We start from the raw sequence: 17,895 nt of genomic DNA on the forward strand, positions 1-17,895 counted from the left end.
CGAGGATAATAATGAATACATGCTGTATATTATAAGTCATAAAAAAAATTGAGTCGTTCCTGGAATGTCATAATTATAACACATGTTTCTGGAACTCATTAAAATTACTTAAAAGAGATCAAACATTTAATTGTGCGCCAAAAGAACAAAAAGGAGGGAAACATTATAAATCAACAGTGAAAGAAAGAAAATAGTATACCTAAGAATATTATATAAAAACTAAGAATATGTTTTACTTAATTATCCTGTTTACTTAATTATCCTTAAATTTCAATGTACGAATTCAAAAAACATCATAACATTAATATGTTGTACTATAGTTGTATAAAATTAGACCTAAAGGCCTCATAAAAATTAAAATATCAGGATACGACGACCAAACAATAATTAGAACATAAATAGGTAAGGCTTAGTAAGTGTCCCGCGTTAGTTTTCATCCTCCATTCGTTTTCGTATTCATATTGTTATCCTTATTCCACCCATTGCCCTTGGAAATGTAAAATCTGTAAAACGTCATCGCACGGCGAATTTTCTCGGCTCAATAAAGAAGATTCGATATGAAAGAGACACATATTCGGGAAATTCAAAGTTTTCCCGATCATTTCGAGCCATTTTAAGACTCTAATTTGGGAAATTAAAACGTCGGTTCCGACTCAACGTAGTAAGCCCCGTTTGCTCGTTTTTTGGTTTTTTTTCGTAGAAAATGGTGTTTTGCTGGAAAACGATAATATTTAAAAGAAATGGGCTTTTAGTAGATTATAGCCAGAGAAATTCCGAGTTTCTGAGTAAAAATGTGGTTTTCGTAGGTGACATAGGTATGCCATGTATTAAGCGTCAAAATCAAAAAAATGCAGCGCAAAAACTACGTAAAAAGTTGTAGATTGTGATAAAACATAAGTTTTAAAAAGTTATTAAAAAAAAGTTGCATATTACCGAGAGTTATGAGTAATACTGCTAACTAAACCTAAAAGATCAAGCTTTCAAATGATGTAAACAAATCGATAGTAGTGGTCTTCTTTGTATTAGAAAAAAATCGTTGTATTTTTTTTTAAAAACGAAAATTTTTGTTTAGGTCCGTTTATCTCGTGAAGTAATTTTGTTCGTAATAAATGGCTTGTATTAAAAAGCAGCTGCATCTACGTAGAAAACATATCATCAGCCCGCAATTTCATAAATTAAACCGTTTATACTCCAGGACCGTTTTAGTGCCCCCAGGGTAACAAGCACGGCGCGAAAAAGACAACTTCCCAGGGGTTGATCTGAAAAAGCGCCCCTTCAGTTCATCGTTGCATCGAGGGCTTTTATGCCTGTAAGTTTAACGAAAATAGGAGAAAACCATAACGAAGCAAATTGATCCCGCGTAAAAATGTTCAATCACGTGCTCTCATCTTTCGTACGTAAAACGTCGAAAAGCAGAAATAAATCGGTGATAAAACCAAACCAATTCGCCTTAACGTATCGAAAGACGTCCTAAAAACGATACTTACTAAATTCGCAAGCGTCAACGTCCACACTGGGCAACGTCCTCATATACTCCCGACACTCCCCGTCCCCCAAATCCCCAAAACATTCCCCGTGGTTCTTGCGATCCCTCTTGCAGCAATCCAGACTCTTTAAGTTGCCAGTGGAGGCGAGATCGTGCAGCAGGAGCTCACTCCAGGCTCCCAATAGGGCGGTTACTGACTCGTGACTTTTCGACGGGATATTCTGCAGCGTTCTGGATAGTTCCACTGGATTGGGTAGTGGGTAACCCGAGCTGGAACGTCTTGGTTCGGTTTTGCCTGGAAGAAGAAATGATTAAGGAATGCTCCAGGAGCCTACACTCCGATGTCACATTCTAATTAAATTCATTTATATTAAAATTATTACATAGGAGACTGTCGATATGAAATAAATTCTTAACTGGTTATTTTGAACTTGTTATTGTCCTCAATTAAACGGTGTTGTAACTGCACAAATATTCCAAAGAATCATCACTTTCTCTTCAGTGTTAAATGGTAATTAAGGAGGAATTACTTGTATTTATACATGGCAAACCGGGTGTAAATATGATCATATAATTATAATAATTGGCGTATAGCAAGTTTTCAGTACATAAATGCAAATTATATATAGTAACAGTTATTTGGGTAATTTGTCAACAATGATTTAATGGACATTTTGAGGATGGTTTAGGAATTTACAATTTTTAAGTAAGTCCTTCAATTCAAAAATAAAAATCACGTTTATTCGTAAACAACTTAAGCAGAATTTACTAATAATAAATAAACACAATGTGTTTTTAATTTACATAATTGTGTAATTTTCTCTGTAATTATGTGTTTAATATTTAATTATCTAGCGGGGTATTACACGCCTAAGGGCTTTCTTTACATTTACAATACTGAGATATGATGTTGTTCAAAGAAACAAATATTTAATAAATTGACAAACTTTTGAGAGAATTCTACCTAAGATTTTTGGGCCAGAAATTTTTTTTAAGAATTCTGAAGAGTAAGAATTCTGTATTTTTTCTGCAGTATTTAAAAACTGACAAATAGAGAAGTACAAGCTCTAATAACTTCTCAAAGCTTGAAAGCCCTATTTTAATCAAGATGAAAATGTTTGAAAATCTATATACTGATCATAGTTTTACTTACCATCAGCATAACTGGGCGATAATAGCCTCAAAAATGGAGCTCCTCTATTGCCCCACCTAGAGTGCCTTACGTTATTGCACTCGCCCATAGGTGTCCTGTATTTACTTGGGGGACATGTAACCCCATCCTCTGATTGGCATTTTTCTGTTGGTAAAGTTGTTGGAGGTGAGGCAAGTGCATCTCGCTCTAACTTGATTGCCTTCTTAACAATATGTCTCAAGTCCTCGGGGAGGTTTTTAGTGTATGCATTTATGTTGAATTCCTGTTGGTTTGCTGAGGAGATTTGGGCTTGTATGAGCAGTGGAACCAGCCAGATAAGCGATACTATGGAGCATCTGTGAATAGAAGTGTAATTTAAAAAATAAAACTGGTTGTAATGGCTTATTATGCTACATTAATCTTTTAAAACTTTCTTCTTGCTTTTATCTTTTAAGAGGATCCATTCGATACCAGACAATCTCTTTCTTCGATGATATCATCTATATACATATATACACTCGGAGCAAGTTTGTTTGTTATGTATATTACAAAATATGGAGAAAGTGAGTGCAGTTTTGCTTTGATTATAATGATTAAAACATTTTATTTATTTACTACCTGCACAATGATTAGAAAATTGCTGCAGAATAATGTAGTTCTTTTAGCATCTTCATGATTATAAATTATAATTAGTCAAAAAATATAAATTCTTCTTTTCCCTTTTCCTGAATTATAATGGACTTGCGTCTGTGTGATGGCTGCTCAGACCTCAATGATAAGTGTGTCTTTCAATATATCTGGGATCCCATGCCTCTCATGGGTAAACATTTAGGACACTGCTTGGTCTGTAGCCATCAAAGCATTTTAAAAAATAAGACAGGAAAAATAACATGCAAATAACCTGAAGCATATATGAGCCGCTCAGAGGAAAAGTGGTATATGTCAGTATTTTTTAATTTTTGAGTTATACCATTAATATGTTTCTGCTGGTCTAATATATTCAGTCAAAAACTGGTATAAGTCAAAATTTTAACTTAGCTAAGATAAGAGCTTCCTAATGTTATTCCTCTCAACATAATGGATTCGTTCTCTGGAATAGTGGTATAAGTTAAGGCACCATGCTGTTCCGATGTCGCGCCAGATCCTATTAAACTCGCTTATTCTTGTTTAGTCAGGTTTTTTTAGTATTATGGTAGGTAGTGTGTAGATCAGTTACTGTAGCTAAGAAAAAAGATATGATAGAACTTCTTCAGTGGATTCCCCCGATTCAGCATCAGTTCTTCCTGGACTTACTGACAAAAGAAGATGCTGTTGACACTGGTCCATTATCCGATTCTGATGAAGATTAATTTGTTTAATAACTTGTTCTTACTCTCCTTACTGTAAGTTTAATATGTAAGATAAGTAGTAGTAATGTTTTGCTCTTCAAGCTCTATATTTTTTTAACACTTTTATCAGTAATAGATATCATAGTAAACATACTACAGCTATTATTTTTCTTTGGTTCATTAGTTTTGTGAAATATGGTTAACTTTTACGAGGAAAAGTGATATAACTCTCCAAGTTATACCACTTTTCCGCTATGTTTTTGAAAAAAAACTTACTGGAAGAATGACATTGGGTGGCAAAAATGTAATTAATGGGTGCAATCAGTAAAAATGTTTACCATATGAAATATTAGTACAGGGTTATTATAAATATGTACAAAAAAGTAAAGAATATGTTACTGTGATTTTTTAATACATCCAGTTGCAAAATATCAATTTTCTAAATTTCTACTTTAAGGGAGTTAGACCACTTTTCCGCTGAACAGCTCATATATACATATCTGATTTATCATGCGCCAGAATTATAGTTTTGTTTCATTCAAACAATAGTCCTATGTGTCATTTTGGAATTTGGGGCACTGAGTACATTTTGCATTTTTATTGAACCTTTGTTTCCTTTTCTTGCCTTGCTATAACTTTCTCTGCATCTTGGGTTCATCCATGGGGCAGTAAAATATTAAGTAATTTAGTGTTCCTTCCTCAGCGTATGCACAATTTGGATTATCAAGTTTGAAGGCCCAAGGGCTGTAATACATACTAAGCAATTTGAGAGGGGTTTTTAATGTGTTCAATAACCTTCTACAAAGGCCTGATATAATGGCTGTCATACATGTGGGAAACACTTCTTTTAGTGATGAAACAAGTGTCGTTGAGGTAAAACATATTATTTTATTAATACAATAAAAAAAGACAGAATTTTAGGATCACTTAGAATTAGATGTAACGCAAAGTGTAGCACCGTAGGTTTCTCAACTCCTAAGTCATTATAGACTGTTAATTCATAATGGCCAGTTGGATATAATTGTAGTGTTTCCATTGACTGCCCTACTTGCAAACTTTGAAGTGAATATAAAATAGGCCTAGTTTATTTTTATGGACTTACACAGTTGTTGGTCCTCACCATCATTAACAGTGTTATAATTCATCTGCTTTTGTACTCATTGTCATGAAACCATGGTTTTTCCCGGGCTGAGGCTTCTAGTCTTGTATATTCTTCTATTGCAAGAGGCCAATTTATATATAGGTCTTCCCATCTTACTTTAATAATTGTCATACTTTATAAATTTCTTTGAGCTTATTGGTTGTGTGATTTCATGTAAAAATCTCTCCTTTGCTAGCTAGCTTGTCTGCTCTCTCGTTGCCTCTGAATGACTTAATTTAAGATTCGATTTGTTAAGCATTGTACGCTTATGATAAATTATTATATATAAATAAATAAACAAACAAACAAACAAAAAGTTAGGTTATGTTGGTCAATGTCAATGTGAGCTGTCATAAGAAAAGTCAATGTCAAAATTGCGGTTCCTGAATATTCAAAGTGAAACCGATTCCAAGCGGTCTATCGGTAATTACCGTTCCTAAATGGTATTAACCAAACACGTCCAAGCGGTTATAGTTATAACCGCTTGAGATATGTGACGTCACCAATTAGCCCTTTATACGTCATCTATTTGGAACAGTAATTACCCACGTCCGGAGCTGTTTTCTAAACGTCAAATGTCAAAGATATTGAAATAAGTGCGGGAAAAAATAAAAACAAACAACAAATTATTTCCTTTTTAAAAATGACTTTAGAATTTTTTTTATCGTGATCTTACAAAAATGCAGCATTTGAAAGTTTTATTCTTATTTTATTATTACTAAACGGTTTTTTATGGCGCCATCTCTTACCAAGCTGATAAGAGAAGAAATCTATACATTTTCGTTAGGCGTCGTCTGTTAACGGACAATTTTCGCTAAGGAGGAAATAAATATAAACAACAACAATAGTGATTATTATTGTTAAGCCTTATGTGATATATGAACATAAATTATAATAATTCAATAAATATAAAATAATTCTAAGCAAAGAGTTAGGTTATGTCGGTCTCCTCAGTTAGTAACTGTCACATCTTCGCTTCCAGGATATTCCAAATAAGGTTGTTTTTAAACGTCATTTTTCTTTTTTTATGATGATTCTACCAAAAATGCAACATTTCAAAGGTTAATTCTAGAAATTCAATAACTAAGTTATAGAATTCACAGCTTATTCTCATCCTATTATTACCTACTAAACAGCTTTTTGTGGCGCCATTTTTAAATTAAGGGCTAACATACAGTTATATCAAGCTGACAAGAGAAGAAACCTGTAGCAAACATTTTTATAAAGTGCCATCTCTTGACGAACAATTTTCACCAAGGGGGAAATAAATATTAACAACAATAACAATAATTATTCTTGAGCGTTACGCGATGCCCGTCAAATAAATTTCTAGAATCTAAAACGATAAATAGGCAATCGACATTATTTACATAATACATTAATAACCCAGCGTACATACGGTGAATATTAAATAAAAAAAACTAAATAAACAGAAATGCTAATAAACATGCTTTACCATTGTAACAATTTTCCGAATGGTGTCAGGTCAAGTGAATGTAAGGAGCTTTTGCTATAAAATAGTGTGGCGTCACACTGTGTCATATGTCCCATAAACAATACCGTATGTATTTATTGTTAATTAGTATAACTTATTCCTAATAAGGATTCAAGTGTCCAGTAGGGGAGCAGAAAATGCTACTTTTCGCCCTCGTTAGACTGGTATAATAAGGTAGAAAATAAACTTTTCGTCACGCGCTTAACATAAACGGCATTACTTTCACCGATTCGTTAAACTTTTTTCTTTCACCGAGATTATTTAATGAAATCATTATGTAATCGATGCGAGTTTGTTTGATAATTAAAAGTGATTTTTTGCACTCAATTATTCCATTGGATTATCTGGAAATCGTACTTTTCCCCGCGAAAAGCATCATTTCATTATGTGTCTGACGTATAAAACTGAATCACCATCAAGTTTTATGGCGGGAAATTTGAATTATTATCAGGATAATTTCTTATGAGTAAATTCGGCGTCATTTTTAATAAAGTCCTGGTAAAAAGATTAACATATAACTTAATTAAGTAGTTTTTCGCCGATTTAGTAAAAAAAAAAAACATAATGTGTCGGCTGTTTTTTTGGAAAGGTCAGATTTATTAGTTATAATCTTAACCAGGATTCGTTTAATTACCATTGCCATAAATTATATTTAAATTTAGCTTATTAGCGGGCATTTTGTTGCAACAATATGGTAATAAGCAAAACTATAATCAAGTTTGGGCTATGGATCGCGCGGTATGTCGTAATGAAAAATACATACATATAAAAAAAAGCGGTTCCCCATATAAACGAGAGTCAAGCTCAATGTTACAAGATGTAATTTATACCGGACATTTTTATTACACTTTCTCCTTGGGACTCACTTTCATTCGTTTGCCTGAGGACACGCGTATAAGTACGGACGTGTGGTCATCTGTCACGTGCAGATTTTCAATTTCGTAGGAATTAAATAATAGCAAAACATAATCTGGTAATGAGAAAAATTACGTAAGAAACACTCGATATCAAGATGATTAAAAATAAAAAGCGGTAGAAGATATGAAAAAGCCATAGAAGCTACCAAAATCTCGTAATATAAATTTAGGTTTTGGGTAAGCATTAATCAATGATTAAACATAAGTAAACACTCTAATTAAATCCGCATATATCTTTATAATAATTCCAAGATTTCCACCTCTAGTATTTTAATTTTTCTTGGTACAACTAACAATAAATCTACGTTCCATTGAAATATATCTTCATTCATGTAACAATTAATTTTTATTTTTTTTTTAAATATTTGAATACAATAGTATATAATTCCTTGACCGTAGTATTTCATACGGATTTCCGGGAGCGGATTCATTCAAAAATAACATCAGACGTTAAGAAAAACAATAATTGCTTCGAGAAATTAAGTCATTATTTTTGGTCAGAAGGATACATTTTTTCCCTAATGAGCATGATGAACAGCTATCGTCATATATGGGAGAATCAAAGCAACGTTTACACGAGCGTCAAAAAACCAGTTTATGGACGCCTATTACGTGTAAACCAAGGAAACACCCGTGAAGTTTTATTTAAATATTGAGGAAAGCTTCCCTGGCCTAGATATTGTCAAATAACTGAGTAAATAAATTTCAGCGTTTCCAATTACACGTGTGCTAAATGCGTTTAAAATGTGCTAATACAACTGAAGAAACTTGGATAAACGTGGTTATTTATGTGATATAAATATGTATAGGTATGACGTTACTAATTCAAATTCCCCGCCAATTATTATTATTTAAATAAAGTCACTTTTGCTTAATTTTTTTGACTTGCCTGGAGCACAAGGTCATAAAGGAGGTTCTACATTTTATTGTCGCCCATTAGGCGTTTATTTATTGTTAGCAATTATAGTTTAGACCTGTTAAACTTCAATTCAAATTTCCCTCCAAATATGGCGGCCATGATGCTTGATTTTCTTGTGACAGTAAGGCGACGGTAAACGTCAAAATAAAGTGACTTGCTTCACTTTTTTAACCTACCAGGAATATAGCAAGCACATAAAGGCATATATTAGAAAAGTTTGAAGGTTTCTTATTTTTCAGATAAACCGATTTCAAGTCACTTTTTAGGGAAATTCTTACGCACTTACTTGTCATTAGCGATTGTAGTTTAGACTTTAGCTTACTTCGCGGTTGTTTACTTTGATAATGGTGGCACAGTATGACCCAATTTACACGGAGACTTAATGCACATTTATTTATTTACAATAGAGCCATAAGTTCACAATTTAATGTTGTTGTGAATTAAAACTAAGATCTCTGATTAGTGATTCTCTTCTTAAACATAGAGAGGGAGCGATAAATCAAATCTACACTGAAAAAATTGGAATTACATAAGGAAAGCATTCGACTTTCTTGCTGTATTGGTTCTTTACAAACAAACCGGAAATAAATAGGAATTTGGAACATTTTGAATTGGAAGATCTTTTCTGGAGAGCATACAGACAGCATCTCATACCTTTTATAGCCAGTGCTGCCAAAGTTTGAGGATTTGATGACAATCTAGCAGCACGAGATTTTTTTTTTTTTTTTTTTATGGTAAACACAAGCACAAGAGGAAAGTCCTATGTCACTCTTGGAGTGGTGCTTGCGCGAAGATATTTGTTGGCATTTATCTTGAATCGCTGCAGGTTGTATGCGTCGGGAAATATGTGAGGTGGAAGCCCGTTCCACAAAGAATATGTTCTCCAGATGAATGAGTCCCGATACAGCGACGTCCTTGGGGTAGGCAGGTGGACTCGATGTTGATGAGCCGCAACTGCTAGACGCGTCCTTCTTGCCGGAACAACCCTGGGTGGAATCAGGCCTGCCAGCTCAGAGGAGCACTTACCGTGATAATAACGGTAGAATAAACAGCTACCAGCCTGCAGATCAGCCACCTTTCTCCTATGCTCCAGACTATCCAGACTCTTTGTCAGTTCTGGTTTGTCGATAAGACGAATAGTTCTCTTCTGTATAGAATCTAGCAGGTTTAAACTATGCTTGGGTGCAGAGCTCCAGACATGCGAGCAGTACTCGAGGGAAGGGCGTATTTGAGCCTTATAAAGAGTCAGCAGCTGTTCTGGTGTATACAGAGTTTTTTGGAAGCCGCCCTGGCGACCTCGGCAACGTGGTCATGCCAGGACACACTGTTGGTGACCTCGACTCCTAGAAGATGTAAAGATGATTTCATTGGCAATGTTTTCCCTGCCATAACCAGCTCCGGGCCACCAAGGTTAGTCTTCATCGTAAATACTGCAGCCTGCGTCTTTTTAGCGTTAAAACTGACCAAATTGTTATCGCCCCACTGCAAGATTGCTCTAATATCGTTGTTGAAGCTACTTGTTGCTGATGCCTAAGATTCTGAGAACTTGCGGCTGTCGTTGGTTTGGCGGACTTAAACGTGGAAATAAGTGTGCTATCGTCCGCAAAGCTGTAGAATAGATTGACAGTGGTTCCTAGCAAATCGTTGATATATACCAAAAAAAGGGTGGGGGATAGAATGCATCGTTGAGGGACTCCAGAGTTAATGTTAAATTTGTCGGAGAGGTATCCATCGACGACTACTTGGATTGTTCGTTGTTCAAGAAAACTTTTGATCCAATTCAATAATGAGTTTGGTATGCCGATTGAGCAGAGCTTGGTTAGTAGTCCCTCATGCCACACTCTGTCAAATGCCTTGGAAATGTCAAGAGCGACTGAGCGGGACTCGCCGTGCTTCTCCATGGCCTCCGTCCACAAGTGTGTGACGTAAGCCAGAAGATCGCCGGTGTTTATTGATGGTCGCTGATTAGTCCAAATGATTCCAGATATCTTAACAGTTGTTGGTTGACTGCTTTCTCCATAATCTTCGATATTACTGGAACTAGTGCAATCGACCGGTAATTGGACGGCATCGTCTTCTTACCCTTTTTGGGTACAGCTTGCACTTGACCAGTTTTCCAGCTTGTTGAAAATGAGCCCTGTTTATACGATGCCGTGAACAGTCTACATAAGGGAGGAGTCAATTCGTCTGCACAACGTTTTAGTACTAGGGCTGGAATTCCATCGGGTCCAGAAGCTTTGTTGGTGTCTACGCTTTTAAGAATTTTATTTATAATTCGTTGGGGAAACGAAATTTCTCCCATCGATGAATTCACCCTGGGCAAATATGGCGGTGTTTTGCCTTGCGAGTGCAGAGTAGAATTGGACGCGAAGAGTTTACCCACTAAGTTGGCTTTTTCCCTTGCTGTTACCGCGATAGAACCATCATCTGCTGTTAGGGGTGGCTAGGGCCGACTTAGCAAATCCTTGACTAACGGCTTTCGATAACGACCAGAAAGATCTTGTTCCATTTGGGCAGTTTAGCAGTTTGTTTTTGATCCTGTTGTTGTGACTCTCTTTGCATTCATCAATAATTCGCTTGCAGTTATTTCTAGAGGCTAAAAAGTTCCTCCGATTTTCGATGGCAGGATGTTGACGCCATTTGCGATATGCTGCGTTTTTAGTGTTTACTGCCTTTTTGCAATTCAGGTTGAACCATTGCTTGTTATTTGATCCGAATTTAGTAGAAAAAGGGATATAAGCTTCCATTCCTGCCAAGATCGTCTCTGTCTATGCTTCCAACATTTATTAGCCTAATTTCTTTTAAAATCATATTAAGTATAATCTAAATTTCAAAAGACTTAATCTTTTAGGTATGTCTACAAAGGAATGGTTCACGAGAGGCTTCTGGCAGTAATAAATTGTCATGATACATCTGGACAAGGGTTTCAAGATTTAATAAGAGAAGTTGCACAAAAAAACGGGCTAAGCATAAACAAATGTATTGCTGATTCAACAGATGGTGCTGCTAACATGCAAGGGAAATATAGCGGATTTACTAGTAAGATGAAGCAATATTAAGGCGGCAACCTTTTTTGCATTTCTGAACTCAGTTGCAGTTTTCTTTCAGAGTCATAGAAGAGTCATACAAGAGAATGGATATTTGGAAAAAAAAGGTCACAAGATCCAAAACTTAGAGTACTACAAACTATAGGAGAAACCCGATGGTGGTCGAAAGAGTAAGCATTAACTAAAATATTTCAGCTTGAATGTTCTAGTAAAAACGCAAAAAAAAAATCTTACCCGCTATATTATGTAGATCTACTAGAATCACTAGACATCATTTCAAAAGATACAGATTTTAATCCAGATATCCGATCTACGGTAGAAAACTTTAAAATTAATTTGACAAAGTTTGAAACGATTATGATTGCCCATATATTCTTAAAAATATTCTCGATTACAGGACCACTGTCGCGATACCTTCAAACGAAAGGTCTAGACCTAATTAAAGCCAACGCGATGATTAAGACATCAATACAACATTTAAAAGCCATTCAGAGGGATATGGAATGGATCACAAAATTTGTTAGTGATTTCATGTCTTCAGTTAATGACGAACTAGATGACCGTCAATTGGCCATTGAATTAGAAAACGATTTTCTGAAGACAAGAAAAAGAGGAGTTTAAAAGTTTTTTGACGAAAATACGTCTGACGAAGCTCCTCAAGACGAACATAAAAGTTTTCAGGTTAAAACATACAATGTGATTATGGATATGGTATGTGAGTCAATGTCGAACATAGGTATGCCCAGAATATAGATCTCTGTGCTGAACTAGCTATTTTTAATCCAGCATATTTTAAAGAAATAAAGGCAAACAGTTCGCTACCTGACAAAAGTATGCATTTGATAGCTAATTTAGTTGCAAAATTTAATAACAACGCGACGCCTGACAGAATTAAGGAAGAGTTAATAAGTTTTGCTGCTAACTGGGACCTTTACAAGTTATCTCTTTAAGAAACGTTTGCTAAAATCGATATTTCCAATCGTAGCGATAGCGATGACAGTGAAGGGGAGGATGATAGAGACGATGTGCAAGGAGATTGGAAAGATACAATTACAGTTTGCTCTTGCAGGAATTGCGTGTATTGCTGTTACATTGCTATTTTAAAATATAACTTGTATCAGGAGGCGTATTCAGTCTTAGCAACGGTGTATCAATACATGTTGAGTTTGCCAATAACCCAGGTGTCATGTGAGAGATCATTTTCCATTCTCAAATACATTAAGAATAGACTAAGAAATAGATTAAGTGATAATTTGCTTGAATCTTTCATGCTTATGAATATAGAAAGATCTCTACTTAATCAAATAGATAATGAAGATATTATAAATGAGGTGGCAGAGTCCAGTACCTTGTATAAAAAAAGTTTAATGTACTGAGTTTTTTTGCATTTTCTATGTTTTGTTTGAGAGTTCGTTGTTCCTTTTTCATTTTCTTATTTTTAAAACTTTTCGGTTGGTAAGCTTGTTTGTTCTTTCTTTTTAATAGTTGACTGCGAAGACTGAATTTAAAGAAAGAAAAGTTATAATTTAGGATAATATTAAGACATACATATATTATTTGTGTTATAATTTTTTATTTCGTTGTTTACTGAATTTACGTTGATTTTTTAAAATTAAATAAAAAAATGTGTGTTTGTAGGCACTAGCGAATTTTTTTAATATAATTCATCAGAGCTAAGTGGGCCGCTTCGCCCGAAAATTTCTCGGGCCGGTTTCAGAGAGCCCATCCGTCCCTGACGATAAGTGTGGAAAGAGTGGACCATCTTGAACACCCAAAAAAGAAACCATCCGATCCTTTCAAGGAGCTTCAGGAACCTTCTGAAGCTTCCTCAATCTAGCTACCTTCGTAAATCAATAATTTTCGAACCCATTTACACTTATAAAAGTGGTAACTTCCTCAACTGTAAGTCAAAATCGAAAAAATTCCAAGGGTGACTTTGTTTTGAAAAATGAGACCGGGCTTACATAGAAACCTTATCCGCATATAAGATGCTTTAGGGCTTGAACAACTCGAGCTGTTTTAAATTTTCTTCCTGTTAGTTGGCAGCATTGAAAATACCCGTTTAAAATGAACCGCTTTGAAACGGTTGAGGGGTGTCACTTTTTATGTAATAGATGTTAAGGTGCTCGTGTAAATCTAGTTAATAATTTGATCTTTTATATGTACATTAAAAAAATAATAATAACCAAACATGTTTTACAAGTCCGTCCTAAAACGTTATATAAAAAAAGGAAAGGAATGTCTTATATATATATATATATGTTCTAAATCTGGCTAATGCAGTAGTTAACCTCCGTATAAAACAACTAAAATGCCATTTAACAGATTTGAATTTTTAGTTAGTTTTGAAGGTATGTAGGCGCTATATAAGAGAATGAGGTCGGTTTTGCATAAAATGCCAAAGAATTGAGATTATTTTGATGTATTGTACGTAAAACTGGGGTAGTGCATTTAATGATTTTTTAGCTTTTTATTAAATAATTGGGACATACAGTGAATCAGTTTTAATTTTTTTTTAGGCGAAATAGGGTCGTCATACGAAAATAAGACTAGGAACCAAATTTGTCCCAAAATAATGGGCTTTTAGAAAAAGCACTGGCGTACCATTTTTTCTTAAAAAATTGTCAGTTCAAACCCCGTAAAGATGTCAATGGTGAAACATCTTCTACATCAATAAATTCTCCTTAATGATGAAGATTAAACTGGGTACAAAATATCAAAAAAAAAACTAAGAGTGATAAGAAATTATGATCAAAAAAATAATTTGTTTCTTAACTTTTCTCCTTAAAATCACCCGGGGATTGACATTCATAGTACCAATACTATATACCCTATTTGACATTTACTAAATAAATATTTAAAATTGCCGCAGAAAAGAAATCACAAATTACTCGTGATTGGCGCGCCATTTCTTAAAATGGATCGTTAAGTTGTTAAACTTGAAATCGTTCACGTTTTTTGCGTGTTAAAGGACGAGCTCAATGCTACCTTGATTGACATTATCTAATAGTGTCTTAAATATAAAAAGTTAATTCATCTATTCCGGGTTGTGCAATAACATTTGGGTAAAAAATTGGTAAGACAGTTTTTACCCAATATCCTGGATTGCCTTGAAAAGTTATTTATCTCACGTAATTACGCCCACTAAAGACAATCAAAAACATTTTCTAGCGCGATCATCTATATATTATATAAAAATAATAAATATAACGTAATTTTCTTATACTCTGACAACTGATAATAAATTTCCTATATAAAAACTTACCCTAACAGCCCCATATTCGCCCCTCAAAAAATAACCTAGAAAACCGTTTTACCGCTTATTTATTTATTTTTAATAAAACGCGAACCACCCGTTTCCTATAATTAGCAACAAGAAGAGCAAAAGAGTTCCCGTCGCCGTTTAATAGGCAGAAGCGTTCGCGACCGTCGATCAAAACCGTCTGTTAAAAGTCCCAAGAGTACCGGGGCCCGGTGGTACCGACGAAAACTTCGAAGGTACCACACGGTTATGCGGGTCCATCAGCGGAGAAAGTGGTCCTGTCTCGTCTCGTGCTTTATGTCGCGCCCGTACGTTTTATCACCGGTAACCGTTGTCAAAATTTTTCGAAAAAATAACATATTTTTTTATGCTCCTTGTGGTGTATTTCCTTAAATATCTCAGTTCCTATTGGTCCAATTAAATAATTTGTAGAAAGAAAAGTTGAAGATTTTTTAAATTTTTACTGTAGACCTCACCGTTTTTGATAAATTTGGACCTAAACCTTGACGAAGACCCATCTACTCACCTTTCATAAAACTCCTGAAATATCTCAGTTTCCATTAGCTAAATCAAATAATGTGTAAGGAGCAAAGTTGTAAATTGAGTTACGGGCTACAAGAATGACTATTATAATTTTTACTGTAGAACCAGTCATTTTCGAGAAATTTGGTCCTAAAGCTCGTCCAAGGTGAATGTATGTACTCCTCATTGGACGTTTTCTTAAATACCTTAGTTCTCATTGGCCAAATCAAATAATGTATAGAGAGTAAAGGTTTAGATTGAGTCATGGTTTTAAGAATGATTGCTATCATTTTACTGTAGAGTCAGGCGCCTTAGAGTAATTAAAACATATTCTTTGTTCAAGTAAAATAAATTCTCAAATATCCTAATTTCTATTGGCCGAAACATTAGATTATAGAGATTAAAGTTGTAGATTGACTCATGCTCTATAAGAACGATCCTTATAATTTTTACTGTAGACTCATCCATTTTAGAGCAATGTTGACTTATTCCTCGTCTATGGTTAACTTACTTTTACACCACTAGTCAAATATGTCAGTTTTTATTGATCAAATCAAATAATTTGTACAGAGCAAAGACATAGAATGACTGAATAATGTCTAAAGGGCAAAGCAGACTTAGTCACGGCGTACAGGAATGATTCTTATAATTTTTACTGTAGAGCCAGTCATTTTCGAGAAATTCGGACCTACACTCTGTCTCAAGCGAAAGTATTTCTCATTGGACGATACCTCAAATATCTCAATTTCTATTGGCTAAATCAAATAATGTATGGAGAGTAAAATTGTAGATTCCGTCAGGGTCTAGAAGAATGACTCTTATAATTTTTACTGAAGACCCCACCGTTTTCCAGAAATTTGAACCGATATGTTGTCCAAGGCCAATTTGCTCAACATTAAACAATTCGTCAAATATCTCAATTTGTATTGGCCAACTCAAATAATTTAAAAAGGGAAAAGTTGTAGATTGAGGGAGTAATGCTCTACAAGAATGTTCCTTCTAATTTTTACTGTAGACTTAACCGTTTTTAATAAATGTTAACCTAAACCTTGTCCAAGACCAACCCAGTCCTCATTAGGTAACTCGGCAAATATCTCAATTTCTACTGGTCAAATGAATTTTTTTATAGTGAGTAGAGTTGTAGATTGACTCATGCTCTATAAGAACGATCCTTATATTTTTTACCGTAGACTCATCCATTTTAGAGAAATATTGACCTATTCCTTGTCTACGGCTAACTTACTCATTATTACACCACTAGTCTAATATGTCAATTTGTATTGGTCAAATTAAATAATTTGTAAAGAGCAAAGACATAGAATGACTGAATAATGTCTAAAGGGCAAAGCAGACTTAGTCACGGCGTACAGGAATGATTCTTATAATTTTTACTGTAGAGCCAGTCATTTTCGAGAAATTCGGACCTACACTCTGTCTCAAGCGAAAGTATTTCTCATTGGACGATACCTCAAATATCTCAATTTCTATTGGCTAAATCGAATAATGTATGGAGAGCAAAATTGTAGATTCCGTCAGGGTCTAGAAGAATGACTCTTATAATTTTTACTGAAGACCCCACCGTTTTTCAGAAATTTGAACCGATATGTTGTCCAAGGCCAATTTACTCAACATTAAACAATTCCTCAAATATCTCAATTTGTATTGGCCAACTCAAATAATTTAAAAAGGGAAAAGTTGTAGATTGAGTGAGTAATGCTCTACAAGAATGTTCCTTCTAATTTTTACTGTAGACTTAACCGTTTTTAAGAAATGTTAACCTAAACCTTGTCCAAGACCAACCCAGTCCTCATTAGGTAACTCGGCAAATATCTCAATTTCTATTGGTCAAATGCAATATTTTATAGTGAGTAAAGTTGTAGATTGACTCATGCTCTATAAGAACGATCCTTATAATTTTTACCGTAGACTCATCCATTTTAGAGAAATATTGACCTATTCCTTGTCTACGGCTAACTTACTCATTATTACACCACTAGTCAAATATGTCAATTTGTATTGGTCAAATTAAATAATTTGTAAAGAGCAAAGACATAGAATGACTGAATAATGTCTAAAGGGCAAAGCAGACTTAGTCACGGCGTACAGGAATGATTCTTATAATTTTTACTGTAGAGCCAGTCATTTTCGAGAAATTCGGACCTACACTCTGTCTCAAGCGAAAGTATTTCTCATTGGACGATACCCCAAATATCTCAATTTCTATTGGCTAAATCAAATAATGTATGGAGAGTAAAATTGTAGATTCCGTCAGGGTCTAGAAGAATGACTTTTATAATTTTTACTGAAGACCCCACCGTTTTCCAGAAATTTGAACCCATATCTTGTCCAAGGCCAATTTACTCAACATTAAACAATTCCTCAAATATCTCAATTTGTATTGGCCAACTCAAATAATTTAAAAAGGGAAAAGTTGTAGATTGAGTGAGTAATGCTCTACAAGAATGTTCCTTCTAATTTTTACTGTAGACTTAACCGTTTTTAATAAATGTTAACCTAAACCTTGTCCAAGACCAACCCAGTCCTCATTAGGCAAATATCTTAATTTCTATTGGTCAAATGAAATTTTTTATAGTGAGTAAAGTTGTAGATTGATTTATGCTCTACAGGAATAATCCTTATACTTTT

General features: G+C 34.6%; 1 protein-coding gene and 1 long non-coding RNA gene across 4 annotated transcripts in view; one reads left to right on the plus strand and one right to left on the minus strand.

The window, feature by feature from the left end:
• The window catches only part of LOC126737237 (peroxidasin homolog), a 50,248-nt gene extending 35,308 nt beyond the window's left edge, over positions 1-14,940 (minus strand). Inside the window, exons 1-3 of one of the 2 annotated variants that reach the window (XM_050442031.1) lie at positions 14,731-14,940; positions 2,640-2,974; positions 1,488-1,781 (exon numbers count right to left, since the gene is read on the minus strand). In XM_050442031.1, coding sequence (XP_050297988.1) covers positions 1,488-1,781; positions 2,640-2,974; positions 14,731-14,744 — 643 coding nt within the window. In that variant the 5' untranslated portion in view covers positions 14,745-14,940. Of the gene's footprint in view, positions 1-1,487; positions 1,782-2,639; positions 2,975-5,048; positions 5,392-14,730 lie in introns of those variants that run through there. The other variant, XM_050442032.1, reaches the window with a different exon arrangement.
• LOC126737256 (uncharacterized) lies at positions 6,405-12,901 on the plus strand. 2 transcript variants are annotated; one of them, XR_007660976.1, is made up of 4 exons: positions 6,405-6,648; positions 11,270-11,457; positions 11,516-11,635; positions 11,863-12,901. It is a non-coding gene; the product is annotated as an uncharacterized LOC126737256 (long non-coding RNA). The 2 variants fall into 2 exon arrangements; XR_007660975.1 differs by having other exon boundaries at positions 11,527-11,635.
• Positions 14,941-17,895: the final 2,955 nt, after the last annotated feature.

The sequence above is a fragment of the Anthonomus grandis genome, chromosome 6 (assembly GCF_022605725.1).
Source record: "Anthonomus grandis grandis chromosome 6, icAntGran1.3, whole genome shotgun sequence".
In the NCBI taxonomy this organism is placed as follows: Eukaryota; Metazoa; Arthropoda; class Insecta; order Coleoptera; family Curculionidae; genus Anthonomus; species Anthonomus grandis.